The sequence below is a fragment of the Haemaphysalis longicornis genome, unplaced genomic scaffold (genome assembly GCF_048455015.1).
Source record: "Haemaphysalis longicornis isolate Haplotype H1 unplaced genomic scaffold, Haemaphysalis longicornis Haplotype H1 scaffold_1, whole genome shotgun sequence".
Lineage (NCBI taxonomy): Eukaryota > Metazoa > Arthropoda > Arachnida > Ixodida > Ixodidae > Haemaphysalis > Haemaphysalis longicornis.
Window position 1 is genome coordinate 271,681,787 of NW_027526203.1, and position 22,291 is coordinate 271,704,077.

The 22,291-nt window shown below is 47.1% G+C and overlaps 1 protein-coding gene across 1 annotated transcript in view; it reads left to right on the forward strand.

Annotated features, from left to right (window-relative positions):
* The window catches only part of LOC144145765 (choline O-acetyltransferase-like), a 236,133-nt gene extending 216,611 nt beyond the window's left edge, over window positions 1–19,522 (forward strand). Inside the window, exons 6-14 of the mRNA XM_077677493.1 lie at window positions 1,770–1,947; window positions 3,503–3,714; window positions 5,758–5,858; window positions 7,799–7,948; window positions 8,772–8,894; window positions 12,430–12,568; window positions 15,835–15,897; window positions 18,118–18,252; window positions 19,153–19,522. Coding sequence (XP_077533619.1) covers window positions 1,770–1,947; window positions 3,503–3,714; window positions 5,758–5,858; window positions 7,799–7,948; window positions 8,772–8,894; window positions 12,430–12,568; window positions 15,835–15,897; window positions 18,118–18,252; window positions 19,153–19,392 — 1,341 coding nt within the window. The 3' untranslated portion in view covers window positions 19,393–19,522. The remainder of the gene's footprint in view (window positions 1–1,769; window positions 1,948–3,502; window positions 3,715–5,757; window positions 5,859–7,798; window positions 7,949–8,771; window positions 8,895–12,429; window positions 12,569–15,834; window positions 15,898–18,117; window positions 18,253–19,152) is intronic.
* Window positions 19,523–22,291: the final 2,769 nt, after the last annotated feature.

Consider the following 22,291-nt stretch of genomic DNA (forward strand, 5'->3'; position numbering starts at 1 on the left):
TGAAAATTGTTCGTATTATCATAAACTCGTCTTAACCAGACGTATTTTGCATTGTGAACATTAAAACAGAGCAAAAGTGTTGTACGTCTATACCATTAAGTTCGTCCTACTGAGTTCGTCTTGACGAGAGTCTACTGCATGTTCTTGTTCCCAATCGTCCTAGCTGCGTAAACAAAGCCTACCATCGCTAAGCGCTGCGGTTGTAACTACGAACATCGGCGTTTTCATATCCCTGCACTCGCAATGAATTCAAAGGGCTCAGACCATTAACGGTTGGTTCTGCTGCCTTGAGTGCATTATACGCCCAAAATGACGACGGCTATGCATCCGAGTTTGTACTTTTTTTTTTTACGTTGCCCACTGCAGTATGCTTATCAAGAAAAAGAAAAGGAGGCGCATGAACAGAATGAACACTAGTTTTCCCTCTACTACTTAGGGTTCCTTCAATGGGGACCTTTCCTGAGGATGCCATTGCGATGTAATGCATATCGCTTGAGCAAACCAGCTATCTCCAGAGATGCGGACGCATAATTTTAAGCAATCACGCTTGCAACGAAGAGCTCACGTGCGTTCAACCGATTAACTGGTTAAAATATCATTATCGTGATTAAACCATTAATCAATTATTCGGAAGGCTGAAATGATCAAACGTTCAGATTAATTGATCAAAAGGTGGGCGCACATTTCTTTTTCCTCCCTCCATCCTTCCTCTCTCTCTCTCTCTCCCTCCCTCGCCAACCTAATTACTGTTTCCCTGCCTGCGAACCTACTTCGATATCAGAAAAATTGGAGGGTGAATATATTAATGAGCCCACGTGCGTCCACTGAGAGAATAGGCGACCTTACATCGGACCAGCGATCTTGTGCTCAAAAGAATAACAGCTCGAAAGTATAAATCTCTAGGAAATGGCAGCATGAAACTGAGTTTCTCGTGCAGTTTTTAACACACAATAACATGACTAAGGGTGTATTGAGTCCCATACAGGTATTAGATAGTTTCTACATGAAATAAACGCAAAAAAACTCTGAAGCCGAAAACCTCCAGCGACGTTTCGACAAAACACACACGCACGCACGCACACGCACACACACAGTAAATAAGGTTCAGATAAAGCTATATCCAGGGCATAACGCACTGGCGCCTAGGACACTAAACTGCAGTACACCAGCAATATTCTGGGTAGGTGCTGAATCAATTGCAACGAAATTTTTTGGATAATTTTAAACCCAAAACGGTGATATACACACCGGTGACGGCGCAATTTTGAGCTACGCTCTTTAGTTAGGTCTTCAGTGTCGTTTATAACGTTGTGAAAAACCGCCAACACCGCAGACGACAGCAGTGGCGCGTTTCTGAAACGCCGGCTTTTTCGCTCAATCCCATTAAAGGAGGGGAAATAGCGTTCCCCAAACCTTTGTTTCTTTGTTATACACTCGACGAACAACATTTAAATATATCTACTGTTTTAAGGTCAGCTTTTGCTTTTGCATTTGGCTTCCTCTAGGGCGCGTCAGAGAATGACGGGCTCCGACTTGGCCATACCTAAAGAGTCTGACAAGCACAGATCACGGTTTTGCTCGAGAGTCCTCCAGACAAGTCTGTGCATATCAACGTGGCTTTATCACAGAGCATAAAGTTTCTTGTCAGCTGTCCTCAATCCGATTTCGACAAGTTATTACGCCAGCACGCACTTTTATGTTCGCAAATAACTTCGCACAGGATGTGTTCGTCAGCGATGTAAACGGGTTCGTTTCTGCACCCGCCGCAGTTCTTCAAGCTCCGGCTTCCCTTAGACCACGGAGCGCTGGACGTGGAGGCGATGACACGGCAGCTGCTGAACATCAAGCAGCAGGCCAAGGACCCCTCGGAAAGACAGCCCCCCGTGGGCGCCTTCACCACTGAGCAGCGGCGAACCTGGGCAGGCATCTATGTCAAGCTGGCACGCAGTAAGCACCCCGTGCCCTGAGAGAATTCTGATTAATTTAGACCCCCTGGGCATCTTTAACGTCCACCGAATGCTTATACACAAAAGTGTTTTTGTTTTTAGCCAAGAATCGCACCCGCAAGCTCGTACTCATCAGCGCAACGCTGGAGCCACTCAGTCACTGCGCCGCTCGTTAAAAGCCACGCCGTAGAGCGTTAAATGGACCATAAAAAAATACACCCTTGTTTTATTTGAAAGAACTAGTGTTTTATAACTTGCTGAACTTCATTCTGTCCCGTATTGATGTTGTATTAATTAAAAATATATTTAACACCACAAAACGTTCAAATTTATGGCTCCGCAACGTCAGCAGTTTCGTCAGCAGTTAGGTACCAAAGTAGATTAATCAGTGCACTGAGTCCGCGCTAGCTTCCAAGCCACGCGATCAAACGGAACCAGGGAAATTGCACGATCATGTTTAGTGGCAGCTTTTGTCGGCGTCCGCCAGTCACCCAAACTGCTCCCTGTGACGTCATAGGGGAAGTGCAAGGAAGTGGCCGGTGAGTCGCCCCTCTGTGATCCCCGTTCATCCCCTTTCGTTTAAAGCAAGGACCCGTTGAGTATAAGCGTACTTTACATTGATCCATTAAAGTACATAGTGCACTCACTTCACACTTGGGCTTCCCATCCCTGATTTCACCCTGAAACACTTCTTGATTAATCAATCCGCACAGATTCATGTTGAAATGGTAATTTCTACTAGATGTTCTTCAGTTTTGGGGGGACGTGAGAAATACGAGCACTCACATTAAAAATCTGAGGGGAAAATGCTTGGACTGGTTTTTAACAGGTGCCCTTGCATAATGATTTTCGGCCTCGGTGGCAAAAGAAGCAAAGACTAACGAGGGTTTCACAAGCCTATGCATGTGCACATAACTTCTGTCATGGAGAAAGGTCAACGTCCCGCCTTCCTTGCTTCAACGCTCCAATCCCACTCCAGAAGTGCTGAAGAAGGTTAGACGAAATTAAATCTTGACTACGCTGGCACCCTGAGTATGCGGAGTTGGTAGAAGTAAGTCGAATGAGCTTCTTTCATCTGAAGTCTGTAACTATTGTATGTTCAGTAAATATATCAGCCGTTGTAAAGCTTGTTCATCACAACATAACTGCTTCACGACAGCGTCACTTAAAATATCAAAAACCACATTGGTAAAGTGGCTCACGCGCAAAACTAGTTTCGTTCTGACGACCCCGTGTTGGAGACGAAGGGACCTCTTGCACGTCGAAAGCGTGACGCCGGACGAGACGCCGCCAGAAACCAGTCTCACGAGGAACTCTTTGGTCAATCTGGGTACAGGCTGATTCCGTCCAATATGTGACCACAGTAATCTTGTACATTTTGGGTAACCTTCACTGCAGCGACCCTCGCAAGCTTGCCGACTTCGCTTGCCTATACATACTGATTGTATCAGAACGGTGTTGGCGCTGCTGCACGCGACCTCTCTAGCGTCCCACGCAACGCAGCGCATGCCGTGTGAGAGGCCACTGGCACCGACTTCCGGGCTTCTTGTACGCAGGCAACGTGAACCAAAGCTCTCTGCAGAGCATGGAGACGTGCCTCCTGGTGGTGTGCCTGGACCGGCCGCTGAGCAGCCTACGGCGCCACTACGCCAGCCTACGCCGCGAATCTGTTACGCTCGACTTGGGCGCCCAGGCAGCTCATTTGCTCCACGGAGGGTCGGTAGCCGACGGAAACGCCGCCAACCGGTGGTACGACAAGTTTATGCAGGTGACTGCAGCACCGCTCGCCTCGCACTGGCGTCGCGCATCCAGGAATGACGGCGTTACGCACGCGTGACTTTATTTCGTAACGACCGGCAGCGCAGCTTACCAAAAAAAAAAAAAAAAAGAGCAGCCGGCTGAGCAGTGAGCGAGCTCCTTTCAAAGATGTAAAATGTTTACCGGGGATGTGCGGTAAATGAGAAACAGGCATTACTATTTCTTTCGCGAAAAATATATACTGGAGGAAGGGGCAGGTAAAAAAACGTAGAGGGTATAGTCATGCACTTCACGATTCAAGGCCCTCCAGTAACTTGCCACGTCACTTCCGGATGGCGAACCCCTGCGGCTAAACGTAAAGAATTTATTAATGCGAGACGCAGCACGTGATTTCGCTTAAACGTTATCTGTGCTGTGGGGTCACACAATGGTACCATGACGTCACCGACAAGGCACCAACAAACCACACCTCTGAGTCAGTTAGTTTTACCTTGTCGTTCGGTAATTTGTTCAGTTACTTAATCCTATACACTGGCTATTTTAGGCGAACAGGGGCAGAAAAAAATTGCAGCATTGTCTTCATAGCCGATACCAGCATTTTTAATGAACAACTTGAAGAAGGGCTCAATTCAATGTGATCGATTCTTCAGTCCTCTGAATTCGACATCATTCGAAGTGGATATTTCAAATATTGAGTGTGTATTTTTCTTTTTCTTGTGAACTTCGATACTCTTCTTTACGGTCACGAGACACTGAAAATATTTACGTACTAATTAAGCAGATAAATAAAGTTAAAATTATGCTGTATCAAAATCGAATACACCCGATGTGACACACTTCCTTTGAAAGGGCTTCTGATACTAATTTGAGGTGGCGCTGCTATTGATACCACGTGTCGAAACATGTAGGTTCACTGCTGTGTGGGTGTCTTTTTTTTTCTACGCAAATAATGCCACCGATGCGTAACATTAAACCCACGGCCCTGATGCCACTAACTAAAATGAGGAATCAAAATGTACGGAATGTCCCCCTCGCGGTAACAGAACAGTAAATTTGGGATATGCAATACAACCTCGCAAATCCACCCCCCCCCCCCCCACAAGAAAAAAAAACCTTACGAATTAATCAAGATTGTTCAATTACCTCTTCTGGTCTGCCCAACATAAGTGTCATTTGCATAAATAATGATCGTAAAGTACACCCAGAAACCTTAACATGTCATAGGTAAATCTTGTAAGCATTACTTGCTCCAATGCGAAATGTCATTTCGACCAAACTGCACGAGCTGCGTAAGTGTTCGGTGGCGTTTTCGAAATGTGGACGTAGGATCGAATCCCTTGTTCCGGTTCCCTTTCGGAGTCGAACAGTACCAATTCATTGCTTAAACAGAAGAATTAACTCTTTTAAATTATAAATTTTCTTCGGATGAACAGCCGTACGATACTTCTGCAAGACACGCCATCTGTGTAGCGTGGGAGTTACCGTTACGTTGGTCATGGACTTCCGCGACTCCCCCCTTTCCCTCTTCCCTGCATGCTTGCTGTCACAGTTAAAATAGGTGGAAATACTGATTGATTGTTTTGTTGTTTGTCTAAAATACTACCATTTTAGCCGTTTGTTAATAACGAAAGTTTCGTCCCCCGCCGCCGTTGATGAAATTTCTGCGAACGCGCATGACCCTATGTGTCCTCACCTTTCATCATTCAAACATTGCCCATCCAACAAGCTTACACTTAATTTTGTGACATATAAAGGTATCATATCAAGCAAATAAGTGTCAGAGCACTCAGGGAGCCTTTAATGATTTATCATGAAAGTTCATCACTTACCATTTTCCTGGCGGCCGCTATCCAGGGAAATTACATGTTCGTAACACCCATGATTGAAAGCCTTGACAAAAACATGAAAGCAGTGAAAGTGTAACCCCGAATACGTGGCTATCGCATTACTGTCGCCTTTACTTGTCGTTTTGCCCGTCACTTGACGTGAGAATCACTCTTTCCGCGCTGTCAGCTTCCGCCTTCTTCTCGCCATGTTGTCTCCCTGTTGCCAGGTAGTCGTCAGCCGGGATGGCATTAACGGCCTCATCTGCGAGCACTCGGCCTCCGAAGGCATCACCCTCCTCCGGTTCTGCGATGAGTTCCTCCAATACATGTGAGCACGATTTACGCGCGCAAACATCTGTCCATACCATTAAAGTGCATTGAATGGAAAATGAGAGTACGCACCCTCAGGAGCTCGGCGCATAACTCTGCGCAATGGAAAAGGCTGCATTCCTCTGGATGTTCTGTGATTTTTTGGGGTGTACTGTTAGCTAACTTCATTTAATTAAGTTTGTCCTCAGTAGGGCAGGCAAAGTGGAAGACGTTGATGCGTTACAATGAACGTGCTTCTGTTTACATCAATCTGTAAACTGTTTTGGCACCTCCATTGTAGAAAAAGATAACCCGATGCGCTATCTTCAAGCAGCATAGACGAACGTTGTCTCGGTCCGCTCAAAAAAAAAGTTATGAGGAGACTATTCCATCCGGAAAGGAATTACACGCTATAAACACAAGCAGTCATCTTCAAAGTCTGCCCTTTTGGTTGGTGTCTGTGACAACACGAAGACAGTTTACTCACAGCACTCTTTCTTGCAATTAAACTCAAAGAACCCAATAACCAGAGATGCGAAGTGTGTGTGGTTCGAATGATTTTTTTTAAAGGAACAGTACGAAACACATGTCTGCCAAAGATCATGTAGCGATTTAAAAACTAGGCAGCTTGCTTGATTTTGTGTTTTTGCATTTCTAACCAAGTATATTTTCTCTTATAGTAATAAAAAGTGGGATAACTGCCCGTGTCCGCACCGGTTAACATAAGCATTGAAAAGCCTGCGCTTCATGCAAGAAGAAACGTGAAGAAATGTTATCGTTCCATGCTAGTGCACACGCCACTTCTTGGCCGTTTCTACCCCCATTCTGAGCAAGAATAATATTAATGTGACCACCCACTCTCAAAGTCACCCGCACGAGTATTATTGTTAAATCTGAACGTCTCGGCAAAATTATTTTTATTCTTTAGTCTTGCCTTATTTGAAATCGTCGTCGTTTGTTTTTCTTTTTCTCGTTGTTTTTTTTTTAACGATACGCTTTATTGCGTGCTCGCACCATAAATATTGTCGTAAGACTTCGTTGGAACACGGTGTAATTAATATCTTTGCTTGTGTATGGTATTATGCATATTGCGATTTTTAGAGTTCTGGGGTTTCACTTGACGCCATTGTATAGAACATTCATTGTTCCCCAATGTACAGCCTCCCAAATTTTTAATAATATAGCGGGAGCGACGACTAACCGGCATGTCAGTGCCTTATCACGGTGTTCAGCAGCGGAATAGGCGAGAGTACGCGCACGCGCATAGGGCCATCTGCTGTATGAGTGTCGTCTGCTACGCTGTTTCCTTGAGAGTGGCACACCCCCTGCCACTGCATCTGAATGACGTTGTGCCCCACGCTGCTTAGCTGCCTTTGGAGATAGCGAAACGGCCTTGCAAGACTAGAAAAACGGGGGTGTGGTGCCCTGAGGAGAACAGCGGAGCAGACGACGCTCCCACAACAGATAGCCCGCTGCGCGTGCGCGTACCCTCGCCTATTTTGCCCGTGAACACCGTGATAAGGCCCTGACATGCCCATCGGTCTTCGCTCCCGCTATAGACCTTTTCAACTTCTTCGTCCTGGGAGCTGCCATTTTATCAGTGGGCTGTGCTAGCGGTCCCATAATTGGCGCAGTCGACAGAAATGTGTAACTGCACATGCGCAACACAGCCCAGGACATGTCCTGATCTTATGAAAGATTAACGCATGAAAAGGTTTATATTGATAAAAATTTGGGAGGCTGTGCAATAACGTTGTTACTAGCTTCTTATTATCTATTTTGTTCAAGTAATTAACAACTTCCGTTGCCTGTATAAAGCCCTCAGGCACACTCAAGCTGTCTATGACCGCTTTTCGCCTGGGGATCACCTCAACATCGTTGTGTTGGAAATGAAAATTATTTGGCTAGATTGGATTGTATTAGATGCTCGTACTTAGCCCGTCCTTCCTCCCACGCCAGGCAGCACCAGCAGCAGTCCACGCCTCCACCGGGGTCTCCCTCGATCCGCGGCAGCGCAGCCTGGACGCAGTACCCGGTGTCGCGACTCAACTGGGACCTCAGTGACGACATGCTCAAAGCCCTCCAAGACGCCACCAAGGCCATCAACACGTAGGTCCAGCACTTCATTTGCAAATGTGGGGACCTCCGCTTTGTAGCGAAGAGCGACGGCCTGAAGCGGGAAACTGTCCGAACAGCATTGTTTGTACCCGGGAATTTAGTGAAATTTCTTTCGCACGTAAACAAAAAATGAGGGGGTATGAACAATAAAAAAATCAGTACATGGTACGAATGTGCAAGGTAACCTTGTCGCACAGGCAGCCTTAACCTTAATTAACGTAGCTCTGTTAACGTAGCTTCTACAAAGCGAACTGCTTTTGTCCTCTCTGAATTGTGCAAGTACATAAAATTCGAATGATTTTGTGTGGTACGCAAGCAACGTGACAGGACTGTATGAAGTGTGTATCAGGCGTCCTTGGGGACTCCAAACACCATTAATATGCGTCACGCATATTAGCGATAGCCGCACAAGCGGTTATCGCATTTGCGCTCTGAAGGCAGATGCACGCGTACATACAGGACGGCGAAGGTCAACACGGAACCAGGCTTGTGGGGCCGTTATAGAACGTGTAGGATTGATCGATGTGGAGCTACTATACTGTAGGATGAGGGCCGTAAAACTCTCCCATGTATAGTAAGCTCGTTTCTGCGAACACCAAAAACCGCGGGACAGTTTGCAAGTGTCCTAGGACACGGACGATAGGACGCTCTATCGGAATGTTTACCCAACGTAGAGCTGAACGTATAAAGCGAACTGCGGAGTGCCCCCCAGGCACCCTCAGCCTAATTGAGCAAACAGAAATGGAAACAAAGATTGTTAAAATTTTGAGAACTACACGGTGCGGGGGTTAGCCTGTTCGTCGCTTGTTCGCAGGCTGGCAGAAGACGTGGACCTGTACATCCTGCATTTTCCGAACTACGGCAAGAACTTTATCAAAGAGCAGCGCGTCAGCCCCGATGTCTACATTCAGCTGGCGCTACAGCTCACCTACTACAAGTGAGTGCCTTAAGGAAAAAGACAGGTGCTGAGTAATAGATGGCTACTTAGCCGCGCCCTTTACTGGCTCGGCTACCACGCACAAGCGAGATTCGAGGGAAGGCAGAGATCTGTGGAAAAAAGAGAAAATATTGAGATAAAAGCTTGGCAGATACAATTCCAAGACTTGTCACAACTTGACCCTCTTTAGAGCCTAGACCCAAAGTTTCACCTTTGCGGGTATTCCTGCTAAAAAATGTTTTTGTATGTTAGATAGGTTGGTGGTTTGCACATGTATTAAAGTTGTGGGAGCGCGAAGATGGCTGACAGTGAGTGGTGTAAAATACGAGACATTTATTTGTTAACCTTACAGAACAGACGGCAAGCTTCAGTGAAGTAACGGGAAAGAGAAAGCGAGGATGAGTAGTAATGTACACAGCAAACTAATGTGAGGCAAGAAAATGCAAAGTTCTGCGCTAGCAACATGGAATATAAAATGTGATCAGGAACAGAAACTTACATAAAAACGCAGTATGCCTATACTAACGCTGCTCCCTTTCCGAAGCAACCAATTCAAGCAGGAATTATAATTTAACGGCCCATACCCTGGGTGCATGTTCTTTTTTTCTTTCTTTTTTTTTTATTCAAGCATAGGAAAAATTTCTAGTTCTAAATTTCTAAATGGCCAACTACTTCTCCTACTGTCTTCTTGACGACCTTCACTGCCGGATTTTTTTATGCGTTCATCCAACGGACCGGTCATTCTTAAACGGTCATGAAGACGAAATGAAAGTTTGGTTCGTTCGAAAGATTTGCTTCTTAGAATAACACTGATACCACTTTTAACGCTAACTTCACTCAAATGAGTTATACATTGAGGAAAACAGATAATAGGCATGCAACTTACCAACTACTTTCCCACGCTAAAGTCATGCCACTTGACACATTAGGACGGGTTCAGACTGTTGCCGCAACTGTCGTAATAACTTTAAAGAATGACGTCATTTCAGGTCTCAGCCAACCAAACTGCGGGACATGCCGTTTTTTTTTTTTTTTTCTTTTTTTTTTTTTTTTTTTTTTTTACGTCCGTAGATCGCGATATGGCTTTTGCGTCGGTAGTCTGAACATAGCCTTGCGCGCGCTATGCTTCAAGCTCTTACATCAGCTCGTCATTTTAAATTTGGCGTGTTTGAATTGAAAGCCTCAAAATGACCTTTTGCACTGAAAGAGACCCTCAAATAAACTGTGAAGCTTGTTTTTATGCTCTGCAACTACGTGCTCTCAAAGCTACGATTTCATCATCACTAATTACTTATTAATTCGAAATATAAAAAACTGAGGAGAATATCCAAATAGCCGACAAAAACTGTTATTTACTTAATTGAAAGAACATTGCACTTTTTTCATTTTGTAGCTGGGATCTGCCCGTCATTTTAAATTTGGCGTGTTTAATTGAAAGCCTCAAAATGGCCTTCTGCATTAGAGTACCGCCAAATAAACTGTGAAGCTTGTTTTTTTATGCTCTGCAACTACGTGCTCCCAAAGCTACGATTTCATCTTCACTAATTACTTATTAATTCAAGATATAAAAACAAACTGACGAGAATATTTACACCACCGACAAAAACTATTAATTACCTGATTGGAGGAACATTGCACTTTTCTCATTTTGGCACTGGGATAAAGTCCCGTGAATATCCTGTGCATGTGCACGGTGCCGAAAAATCAGCTTCATTATCTCAGAAAAACACGCGTCAGAGTTCGTGGATATCCGCTTCCGCACTAAGGTGCTGCGTCCAGGCGTGCAAAAAAAGTTTTCAAAAAAGCACAATCGCCATATCGACTCAGGGAGGTGAGGGGGGGGGGGGGGGGGGGGGGGGGGGGGGGGGGGAGTCAATACGTACGATGGCAAAGGAGGAAGATGGCAGGAACTGCTGACTTCGTTGTGCTGGTTTCTTTTTAAAAGCTCTTCAGGAAACGATTCCCTCCCGGTCTCTCTCTCTCTCTTCCGTCTGCAAGTAACTTGGAAAGCAACTAATTCATTGGAACTTGTAACGTAAAGGTTGTTTCTCCTCTGACTTAGCCTTAGTGAGGCGGTGCACCCTTTACAGAAAAAAGTCTGCGAAGAAAGCGCTTCGGAAGTATCTTCCGAACGCTATTCAACTGAGTTCTAATGAATCATGAAACAGAAAAGAACGATAAAAGAAGACGAGCGAGGCTTATCCCCCTGTGAAATGAAGCCATTTTTTCAGCTCCAGACGTCTGTTAAGTGCACCTGGAACATGTGAAAGTTAAGTGCGCCGTCATGTAGTAAAACAGCCTGAAATAGAGCTAGTACATACGTGCGAAGGTATCCGTAATGTTTGAATAACTGATCGGGCATTGTGCTGCTGAGCCCAAGGCAGCGAGTTCGATTCCTGGCCACGGCGACCGCTTTGCTGATGCAGGCGAAAAGCAAAAACGCCCGTGTGTTCGAGATTTCGGCGCACGTTAAAGATCCCCAGGTACCCGCCGCGGTGGCTCAGTGGCTAAGGCGTTGCGCTGCTGAGCACAAGGTCGCGGGTTCGATTCCCGGCCGCGGCGGCCGCTTTTCTAATGGAGGCGAAAAGCAAAAACGCCCGTGTGTTCGAGATTTCGGCGCACGTTAAAGATACCCAGGTGGTCAAAATTAATCCGGAGCCCTCCACTACGGCGCGCCTCATCGCCTGCGTTGCGTTGGCGCGTTAAACCCTACAATCAATCAAGCAATCAATCAAATCAAAGATCCCCAGGTGGTCAGAATTAATCCGGACCCCTCCACTACGGCGCGCCTCATCGCCTGCGTTGCATTGGCGCGTTAAATTTCATAATAAATAAATAAATAAATAAATAAATAAATAAATAAATAAATAAATAAATAATCAATTTCTCAAGTATATTGTTAATAAACTGAGCCCGAAAATGTTTTATAGCACTATTTTGAAGTAGACAAGGTTACTTTGTAAATATAGTACCTATATACAATTTATCAAAGGTCCCGCTTGTGGTCCCGCTTGCAGTTTTCGTGACCTTGGGACCTCCTCCTGTATATATTATGTACTCATGTCATGATGGTTGAAATAAAACTTATTTTCAAAAAAAAAATCCCGAGTACCGCGATTAGTGCAACGCATAATGTTACTTAAAATTGCGTGAGCATTCACTCGTCAAATAGTGGGATTGAATTCAACCTCATAGCTATCCTGAACCATGCAAATTTAGCGTCGTAGCTGGAAAACGATTTTCTTTTCCTTTCGCATTGATAAGCAGCCACGCCAGGGTCTAACTAGAAATTTCGGGGTTGCCATTTTTTTTTGTATTATTTATCCTTTTAAATGCAACGAACTTTATTTAAGCCGATAAACCAGTTAAATATTTGCGGAGTATCTTTTTTGTCGGTGCCACTCGGAATTTCCCTTAAAGCTCCGGCATTGAGTCATTTTTTCGGCGCTGTCACGCCTGCAAACATCGGGGACTGCAGCGCGAAACGGCGGACGTAGCTCCCCGCTAACAAGAGCGTGGTCTGATTCGCTCGCAGGGTGCACCGTAGACTGGTGTCCACGTACGAGAGCGCCTCACTGCGCAAGTTCCACCTGGGCCGCGTCGACAACATTCGCGCCGCAACGGCGGAGGCCCTGGCTTGGGTGCAGGCCATGTGCGACTCCGTCCCGGCCACGGTACGCAATCCTACAGCCGTGCTGTCAGTCTGATCACTGTGCTCTGTAACTGCGTGCATGCCAAGCTAAGTTGGTGTTGACTCGGACTCTGGTACCGGATTCGCTTGAAACGAACCGTTGCTCCTTCTCTGAACTTTTAGAGCGAAAGCTCTGCTACGCCATGTCTCGCAAGGTCATTCATCGCGTCGCACTGACATTGACCCCCTGAAGCGCAAATGTAGCAGGTGTGGTATCACGTCACGTGATACGCTGCGGAGAGTCGTCGCAGCTGCGCTCGCTCAGAGCCTTGCCTCTGCGGCACCACGTGACCAGACGAGAGTTTAACGGCTGCTTCACCGGCTCTTGGTTTCTCGGTCTCACCATGAATGACGCGCAGGCTGGGCCCTCTGAGCGCGCGCTTCAGCAGAAGTGACAGGCTGAATGAGACAGGCTGAATGAATGAAGCACTGTGTGCATAATCTGCAAAACCACGCCAAACAGACCTTTCGCTCGTGATAAAAAGTATTGCAAGAGTTAAACTTCACCCATTTTTTTCACGAACGAGTCATGACTAATTATGTTCGCTTTTATCAGCCACTCGGCGCCAGCGAGAGCGAGCGCTGGCGTACGTAGCTTTGCACACGCATAGCATGTATGCCTTGAAAACTTTAAAACTTTCTCGGACACGAATTTGGACTCGATCTTGGATCGAAGCTGCCCACTGCTACATTATCTCCGGTTGCACATGCTTACCATAGAATTTCAGAGTGGCTAGCCTGGTCAAGCTGTACTCGGAAAATCAATCTCCGATCATTCATTCTATTGTAACACCGGACGGCTTGTCGCCGCGGAAAGCTTCATGCTACGCGCGGTGACGAAGCTTCACTGGAAGTAAAACAAAGTGAAAGAAAACTAAAGGCATCACAAACTCACAACGGTTTTTCGTTTTGTTGCAAAGCAGTACATGTCTCAGCCCTCCCCCCCCCCCCCCCCCCCCCCCAGTTCTCATTCCGGTGAAGCAGATTTACTCGGGGCCGCTCCTGCCTCCTCCTCGCCACCGCCGACCCCTCTTTTACAACGGTTATCACAACGATTATTCCCCTCGCCACCACTGACGCCTCTTTCAGAAGTTGGGCAGTCGGCTGACAGCGGCCGTAGCGTCGTTATCAGATGATTGCGGAGAATCAACACCAGCGCGAATGGGTGCAAAGACGCCTGAAAGCCGCCGCCACTGCCACCGCCGAGAATCTAGCTGCGGCCGTTGCCGCTTCAAATTCCACCTCACCCACTAGCTGCGCGCCCCTGCCGGTTGAAAGCAACTTGCCCCGTTGGAACGGCGGCATGAGCATAGTATTCTTCTTTAGCTTGAAAGGCATTCCGAGCAACATTGTCGCGTCGGCGGCCCTTGTCGACCAGCTGGTCATAGTTCTTCTGGCGGAAGAATAATAATAGATATTAGTCTGGTCGCTTATAAAGTGTTTCTCTCGCCATTCGCCGGTGTATTTCACACCTAATTCGACGCCTATCCCCCGTTGTCGGTTTAGACGTGCACGGGTTAGGGGGGGGGGGGGGGGGGGGGGATGGAGGGGGGGCATGCACGCACAGCAGGGCTTAATGCCGCTACCGATGACATACCGTTTGGGGTGGTGGGAGATTTAAACGTGGCAGTCTCATGGCTCAATGCGCCCAGTCAGCTGTCCTCCGCAATCGAGCGGTTTAAGTCTGGGTTGGGGTGTTGCACAGACAATGAGATGCCCACGACTGGGCAGCGAAAGTGACACCCACGTGTGCGTCCACTAGTACAGAGGTCGAAGCCCTCCAGGTGCAAACTCGCTATGGGACGGACGCATGTCGCTCGCTTGGAGGAAGAAGAGCGGAAACTTAAGAAGCGTCAGCCCGAACAAAAGCCTGAATGGTCGCGAAAACCGCGGAAAGCCGCTGCCGCCACCGTTGCCGTGTTAGGTTCCAGCTGGTCGTGTAGCTGCGAATTCCTCCCGGATAAACAGCAACTGGTCCGCTTGGAACGCCGACGTGGGCCAATATCACTCGTTCGGCTTAAAGGGCTTTCAGAGCAACATGTTCGGCAGTATCCTTCACTTCTAAGCACCCGCTCATGACCGGTTGCCGGTTTATGCGTGCACGGGTTGGGAGAGGAGGGTGGTAGGTAGGGGGAACGCACTGGCTGCCATCGCACGTGAACATCACGGGCAACGAGGTTGCAGACGCCTTGGCCAAAGGTGCTGCTCGGCAGGCAGGGGTTCCAGCCTCCCGGGATGTGGTGTCATTTGACGCTGCAAGGACTATCCTGGCACGAGTGGTGGAGGCCATGCATCCAGATGCCCGAGTAGTCAGTGGCCAGGCCCCACGGGTCTTGCCCGGACGCATTAGCAGAGACGCCCGGTCGCTCCTTCTTCGCCTGCGGCTCAATTGCTGCAACGTGGGAGCGCGCTTGCACCACCAAGGCCGCCGAGCATCCCCCACCTGCGCTGACTGCCCAGAGCCCGAGACGCTAGAGCACTTGCTGTGCTCTTGCCCGCAGCACGACACCGCAAGGGCACAACTTCGGGCCGAACTCCAGCGACTCGGTGCCCCAAGCCACAAGCTAGAAGACTTCCTGTTCCCCACGGGACCGGACGCCATCCGACGGGAGGTCTTCCAGCACCTAGTCAACTTCCTGGTTACAACAGGACTAGCGCTGCGTTTGTAGCCATCGAGTCATGGACTAAACGAACGCGATATAGACTATCTCCCACTCTCCTACCGCTCTTCTCTTCCCCCTTCTCTCTTCCTATCCTTTGAAGCCCCAATCCCCTTCCCTGGACTGGGTCGTATGAGGGTGAACTTCCCGTTGAGTTCAACAATATCCCCAGGCCTTTTCTCTTCCCTCCTTTGTTAATAAATCACCGCCACCACCACCCCGCAGATATAGGTTTCATACCCTTACTGATGACATGTGCGATGTGTTGGCGTGAGGTTCAACGTGGCCGTCAAACAGCCCAATGCGACCGGTCCGGTGTCATCTGTGTTAGAGTGAATTGGCGTGTTACGCAAACGGTAAAATGCGTACGACGCTGGAGGGAAAGAGGCAGCTCTACATTTGTCCGCTACGATACAGCTCGGGTATGTTCTAAATTTCATTCAGGTAATTGGCTAGAAAGTATGCTCAGTCGCAAATTACAAACAAACGTGTTGTTTCGTGCACTCCGTGGAGGGTGTGCTGCTTTGCAGGTTATCCTTCTTCACAGAATGGAAGGGCACTAAATTTTTTTTCTTTTTTTTTCTGGCAGGAAGAAGACAAGATTCGGCTATTCATGGATGCCGTTAAAAAAGGCACAGAAATCCTGAAATATGTAAGTTGAACTAATTCATCAGTTTACCACAAACAGTTTAGCCCGTGTGATCGACTTGGAATCTTTTTTTAACAGCGTAGCTGTTTGGGCTTTTAATTCCGCCGTGAAGCGTTACCGGAAAACTGCCATCATCGGTGAAGTGGAGAGGTTTAGAATGCAAGGCCAAGAAGTGGGAGGAAAAGTGGCGAGGAGGCAACGAGCCCACGAGCAGGTGTTGGGAGTGCGTACCTCAAGGAAACAACTGTGGTCATGGAGGTCCTGGGAATCTAACCGGGGAGCCTTACTACGTGAAACCGGCAAGCTAACCACTGGGCCACCCCAAAGACCCGAGGGGCACGGGGTTAGCAACGGCGGAGGACAATAACATGCGCAGCCAATTGGAAAGAAAGCAAAAGGTTGTGTTGGCACGCAGTGCGCAAAGTCTTTATATATATATATATATATATATATATATATATATATTTAAATTTGGGACGTGCGCGTTACCTCAAACAAGCAATATCGCCGCCGCTATTGGTCAGCGTCTTCTCAGTTGCAGCTCTCAATGCTCTCAAAAGCCAGTTGAAAGAATATTTCAACAGAAATGAAGCAGAAGGTAAAAACATTGATGGGGGATCATTCCGATGGATGCTGTAGGGCCTGGGCTAGAAGTGCGATTCCGGTAGTGTGACAGGCTTGCGTTGGCGAACTGGATTAACTTCGCGCTTATTTCATCTAAAAAAGTTGTGAGCGTAATAAGTTCGAAAATGGAGAGGTTCCTTTTTTTACGCTACAGAGTGGCTTCGCCGCAGGTGTACTTCCTGCTAATGTGGCTAATACATATTATTCCTTTCCTGCTAAAAAATACACCGTCTTCACTTCAGTTTAACCAATACCTCATTGGTTGAACTCAAGTGAAGACGGTGGTTTCTTTGAAAATGAGTGAATATGAGTGTTGCAATCGGAGACGAAAGTGCACAGTTTTAATTCGTGAATTACTAATCCTATCATTGCTTTATACGTGATTTATTCAAGAATGCAACGCAGCTTAAAAGATAAAGCTAGTCGATCATACCTTTTTCACGCTGTTTCACACTACGAAATTTTCCCAATCAATTCGAAACGCCGACGCCACACCTGGGCCATAAGACTCACCATAGTGGAGGGCTACCAGCTCGTTGTCTTTAAACCTTGTCTATAAGACTCCCCTTAGTGGAGGGCTGCCAGCTGGTCGTCTTTAAACCTAATTGTCGTACAAGCGGAATTTTTGTTGGTTGTCCTCATCATTAAAACAGTAACCATGGCTAAAATCGAATCCCTGGCCCCATGCTCAGCAGCGCAAGGCTTCGTTTATTGAGCCGCCGCTGCGGGCGCCATATAACACTAGAGAATCCTGTATATTTTCGGGGTAATTTTTTGACCAGCTTTGTAGCACGCATATCGTGCTTACGTAGGCAGGGAACTGTGGAACCTGAGGGCCGGTATGCTATATACACTTCCTGCATTGACATCGTCATGCGTAATTGTTTAGACGTGAGACCAAAAGAGACTCTTAGTTAAACTTCTAAGTCCGTTTTCTGAACAGTCATGAGGGGCCGCAATAAGGTGCATTCCAATGGTTATTTTAAGAACCTTAATGTACTTCTTTGCTTACGCTCAGTTCACCTGACCCCTAGTAGGGCTGATACGTGAGCGAATCAACTCGCCCTAGTCGAAATTTTCTCCATCCCCATCAGTGAAATCGACGGCTGGGCAGAGCCGTAAGAAAACAAGCACACACACCTCTGCAGTTCCAGCTGCTTCGATGATCGTGTAAGCTGCACGTTCAGCACCACATCTGCACGTTCAGGAGATGTGGTACTCTTGGGATCTAGAGTAATACGTGTCTTCGCTCTTTATATGTGTAACTTGGTTATGAAACTAAACGCGAACGAACAAAATGTGTGCACTCCAAATCCCTCCCTAGGCCTGTTGTGACATACTTCGAGGTAGAAGAAGCGTAGGAAGTTAATACGGGATTTGACGCTCCCCTAGTCAGTTCATGACGTTCACCCTCCTGCCGATTCTTCAGAGAAATGCCAGTTTGACTGCGATTCCCCTGTGGGAGGGAAACCCTGACATTATAGGAGGACGACGTGACCAGAGAAAAACATTGCGCAGCGCTGGTACTCGTTCACAATACTTTTTTTCTCTTCAAGCCAAAGCTGTCTTTGGTGACGTACGCTTGCCGCACCGATGCAGACGGTTAACGGCGAGGGGCCTGACAACCACCTGCTGGGGCTTCGAGAGATGGCCAGGCTGCACGAAATACCGGCGTCAATATTCAACGACAAGTCCTACGCCGATTTCCTCCACTTCCGGCTTTCGACCAGTCAGGTATGCCTCAGAACGTGGTAACAAAAGGGCGAGATAGAGATTAGTTCTTGTTTTTTTTTCTACTCCAACTCGAAAACACTTTTTGTGGTGTTCACCTCGGAGTTAACCAAAACATCAAATTTACGTCAAGTCGCAAATTAAAGGAGCCGAAGCAAAAAGAGGAAATATTCCAGCGGCGTGTGGAGGGTAAAGCTTTTCACAATTGTGGACACGGTGAAAGGCATTCACTCCCGAAAGATTCGAAATGGTAAGCAGTAATTTTTATAGCAAACAAATTCGAAGGAGGTGTTCTAATGCTTCACTCGAATTGTCCCGAGAACACTTCCACATTGGCTCCGTTATCACATTTTGAGTGGCCGAGGAGAGCTTGCAACAGGAGCGCGCTACTTCAAGGTACTACTTAAGAAGTAGGCTGTGCAGAGGTTCCCCAACGTTTATTGCTAGAAACGTTGGGTTTCCTTCTGCCTATCACATTCACGCGAGGATTTTCATGCATGTGCTACGCAGGAAGCATCGAGAAACATAGTGCCTGCAATCATTTGCAGCAGTGAGTGCGTCATGAAACATCCTGCAAGAACTGCAAGAACCAAGAGGAGGGGGGAGGGTAGATTTAGGTTTTCTGCTGGTTTATTTTTCGGTTTAACAAGCGGTTTAACAAGCGGTTTAACAAGCGATTTAACATGCGTGCTTCTTTCCCGAGTGTTCTGTGGCTAATCGAGATCGTTCAGGATTCGCTCCCCACTACTGTTGTCACGTTAAGAAACGCGAGGACCGAGAAACCACTTCTTTATGCTCTTGCCTTAACAGGATTCTGCTACTCTGACCTGGTGTGCAGTTACCGCATGTGCTTCTTTTTCCCCTCGCACCTTCTCTCGTTCCCTTTCGCCTTTCATGCGGCAGCTGGCCACAGAGAAGGGCATCTTGGTCGGCTACGGCGCCGTGGTGCCGGATGGCTACGGCTGCGCCTACAACATCTGCCCGGACCACGTCTTCTTCTGCGTCTCTTCCTTCTTCAGCTCGCCAGAGACCTCGTCAGACTTCTTCGCCCTCAGCTTGGAGGGGAGCCTCCTACAAATGCGAGAGTTATGCCTAAAAAGGGCTACACAGATAAACGCAGCCCCGCCACCGACACGCAGTTAGTGCCCGCCGCGCATACACAGCATGCGCACTGTTTCACATGACCTCTGCCATTCGCCTGGTAACAACATCTGCAAAGCAAAGATGTGCAACAGGCTGCGCCCGGATGGATGATCCGGGCGCAGTTTGTAGCCCTTCGAACTTTCGTACTGGCGTATAGGTCACTGAGAGAATCCGGTCTCCCGAAGTGTGGTCAGACATTATGGCCCACCGAAGAGTGGGCTCCAGTTCAAACACTCGCTACTGCGTGTGGCTCCAGCAGGCGCGGGACGGACAGCGCCATGGCAGTCATCCTCTCCTTGGGAGGAGACTAGCTGGCCGCTTGTGCAGTCGTTGACTCTAGTGCGGCCTACCTGCTGGGCGAAAGAAAATATCAGTGGAACTTCAGATTCGTGGACATTTTAATGTGTTTTGTGCTCGTGCGGTTCGTCATGCACCCACACAGAGAGTGGAGGATTTGTCAGCTGTTATGGTGAAGGCTAAAAACAAATATGTCCGCGTGAAGCGATATCGGCGCATCCTAGGTGATCTAAACTATTCTGTAACCCTCCACTAAGTCCATCTTCACAGCCTAGGTGTAGCTTCGGTGCTTAGATATAAAGGAACTGTCAGCCACGACTCACACACTTGACAATGTTTCGCATTGTCTTGTGAATTACGTTTGGTATGTACTCTATGTAGCGCCGTATCATATAGGAGCTTTGGAGAGCACATGTTTTCTCTGGGGAACTATGGCCAACGGGATGTCATGCTGTTTAGTCAGGACATCTACAGCGAACATGAGACTAGCAGTTACAAATGAAGAAAAAACGTCACTGCACACCTAACATTAAAATAAGCTGTTATTTTTTTATAGCTCCTGCCATCTCCTCGTGAGGATCTCCTCTATCGGTGTACGGCATGTTATTATGATTCGCCCTGTAACTGTGTCAAAAATAACATCTGTGCATTTTCTGCAACAAGAGGGGTACGCTTTTTTTGGCAAAGAGAATAATTTCAGGCTAGTTAGTTGCGACACAGTGAACACGTGACATTTAACCATATGGAAGCCGGGCATAACAGCAATACACCCTATGGACAACATTTTTGAATTTTGCTGATCACAAGATATTCCTTGAATTGAACTGACTTTTTTCCTAGTAACAAAAGAAAATGTCCCTTCACAAACAGCACGACTATCCAGCGCACTTTCTGCGTCAAAAATACAATAGTGGTCGTCATGAGGGAGATGGTTGTGAAATACAAATGAGCTTTTCTTTTCATTTACTGCGATCTTCTAAAGTTTCCCGTGTTGGCGAAAAGCTTTGTGAATTTGACTTCCCCAGACATCAGGCAAAGTGACTAAGTACTTTCGATATAGATGGTTGATATGCATTGCTATCAGTTAAAAGCTGCGTTGTAAATTAAGTATAGTCATTTTACCTACTATTTTAGCTGTAGAGCTAATATCGGACCAGACTCGGAAGACCGGAATAAGCGCCGAGCTAGACGGACTTAGAAAACCGCCGTAAAGAGGCTCTTGACAGCTGCAGCAAGAAACACAGCTTTCACGGCGCCTGTGGTTGCATACTCCTTGGCGTAATCAGAGTTCGCAACGTCAGGAGATGAGTGATGATGATAGTAATTGCCTGGAAGGACTCCTTATGGCAGCTGGACCCGCCGCTGTTACTCTCTTGCTTATTACAAAGACCTGGTGAATTTTTTTTTTTTTTTTTTGTGAATCCTTAATTATTGTGCAGACGACGAAGTGCCTCGCCGAGATGTCGGCAGGGGCGTCGCCAGCCTTGTTGACTCTTCTGTTTTTAGGCTGTTTCGCTCAAAGCGATACTCTGTGGGTGGTTTGTTGTCTGTTTCGAGCGCCATCTTAGAAGATGTAAGATGATGTTGGAATGCATGACGCGGCTAGCAGCTTAGCTGCACTGTTGCACGACCTAAAAGAGCCATGAAGATAAGATACATATTTGGTTCATTCAAACGACTGCTTTGGTCATACAGCAACGATGCCAATTTTCACAATACTTCCAACAACTAAGCTACAAATTAAGTTCGAAAGTTTTGGCAAAGATAAATATTACCCGCCGCGGTGGCTCAGTAACTAAGGCCTTGCGCTGCTGAGCACGAAGTCGCGGGTTCGATTCCCGGCCGCGGCGTCCGCTTTTCTGATGGAGGCGAAGAGCAAAAACGCCCGTGTGTACGAGATTTCGGCGCACGTTAAAGATCCCCAGGTGGTCCAAATTAATCCGGAGCCCTCCACTACGGCGCGCCTCATCGCCTGCGTTGCGTCGGCGCGTTAAACCCAACAATCAATCAATCAATCAATCAATCAATCAATCAATCAATCAATCAATCAATCAATCAATCAATCAATCAATCAATCAATCAATCAATCAATCAATCAATCAATCAATCAATCAGATAAATATTGGCAAATATGGGCACTTACGGATTAAAAAATAAAAAAAAGAATGAGTAATGACTTACCAGCCATGTTATCGCTCTGGTTATCGCCAGATCCTTACGCCACCTGGTTTGTGTGATTGGCAGACCTAAGATATGACCGTGAGGTTGTGGTGACGCCTCTATTTCCATCTGATTGTATCTATTGAATGCTAACGTGCACTGAAAACTGTAGTGATAACTTCTGTTTTGGTATTCTAATACGACACGGCTGACGCCGAGTAACGCAAAATTCGACGGTTTTTGAATCTCGTTTTTTTTTCGGCGGAGGGAGGTGGGGGGGGGGGGGGGTGGAGTACAAAAGCGTTATTCGGGTCTGGAATTGGGTTAAGTGTGTTAGCAATGCCTATTTCCTACAAATCGTTGAAATTTTTATTTTGCGTTCATATTAAGGACGTCTCAGGTCGACGTGCGTTTACCAAATGTTTTCACACTTTTATTGCAT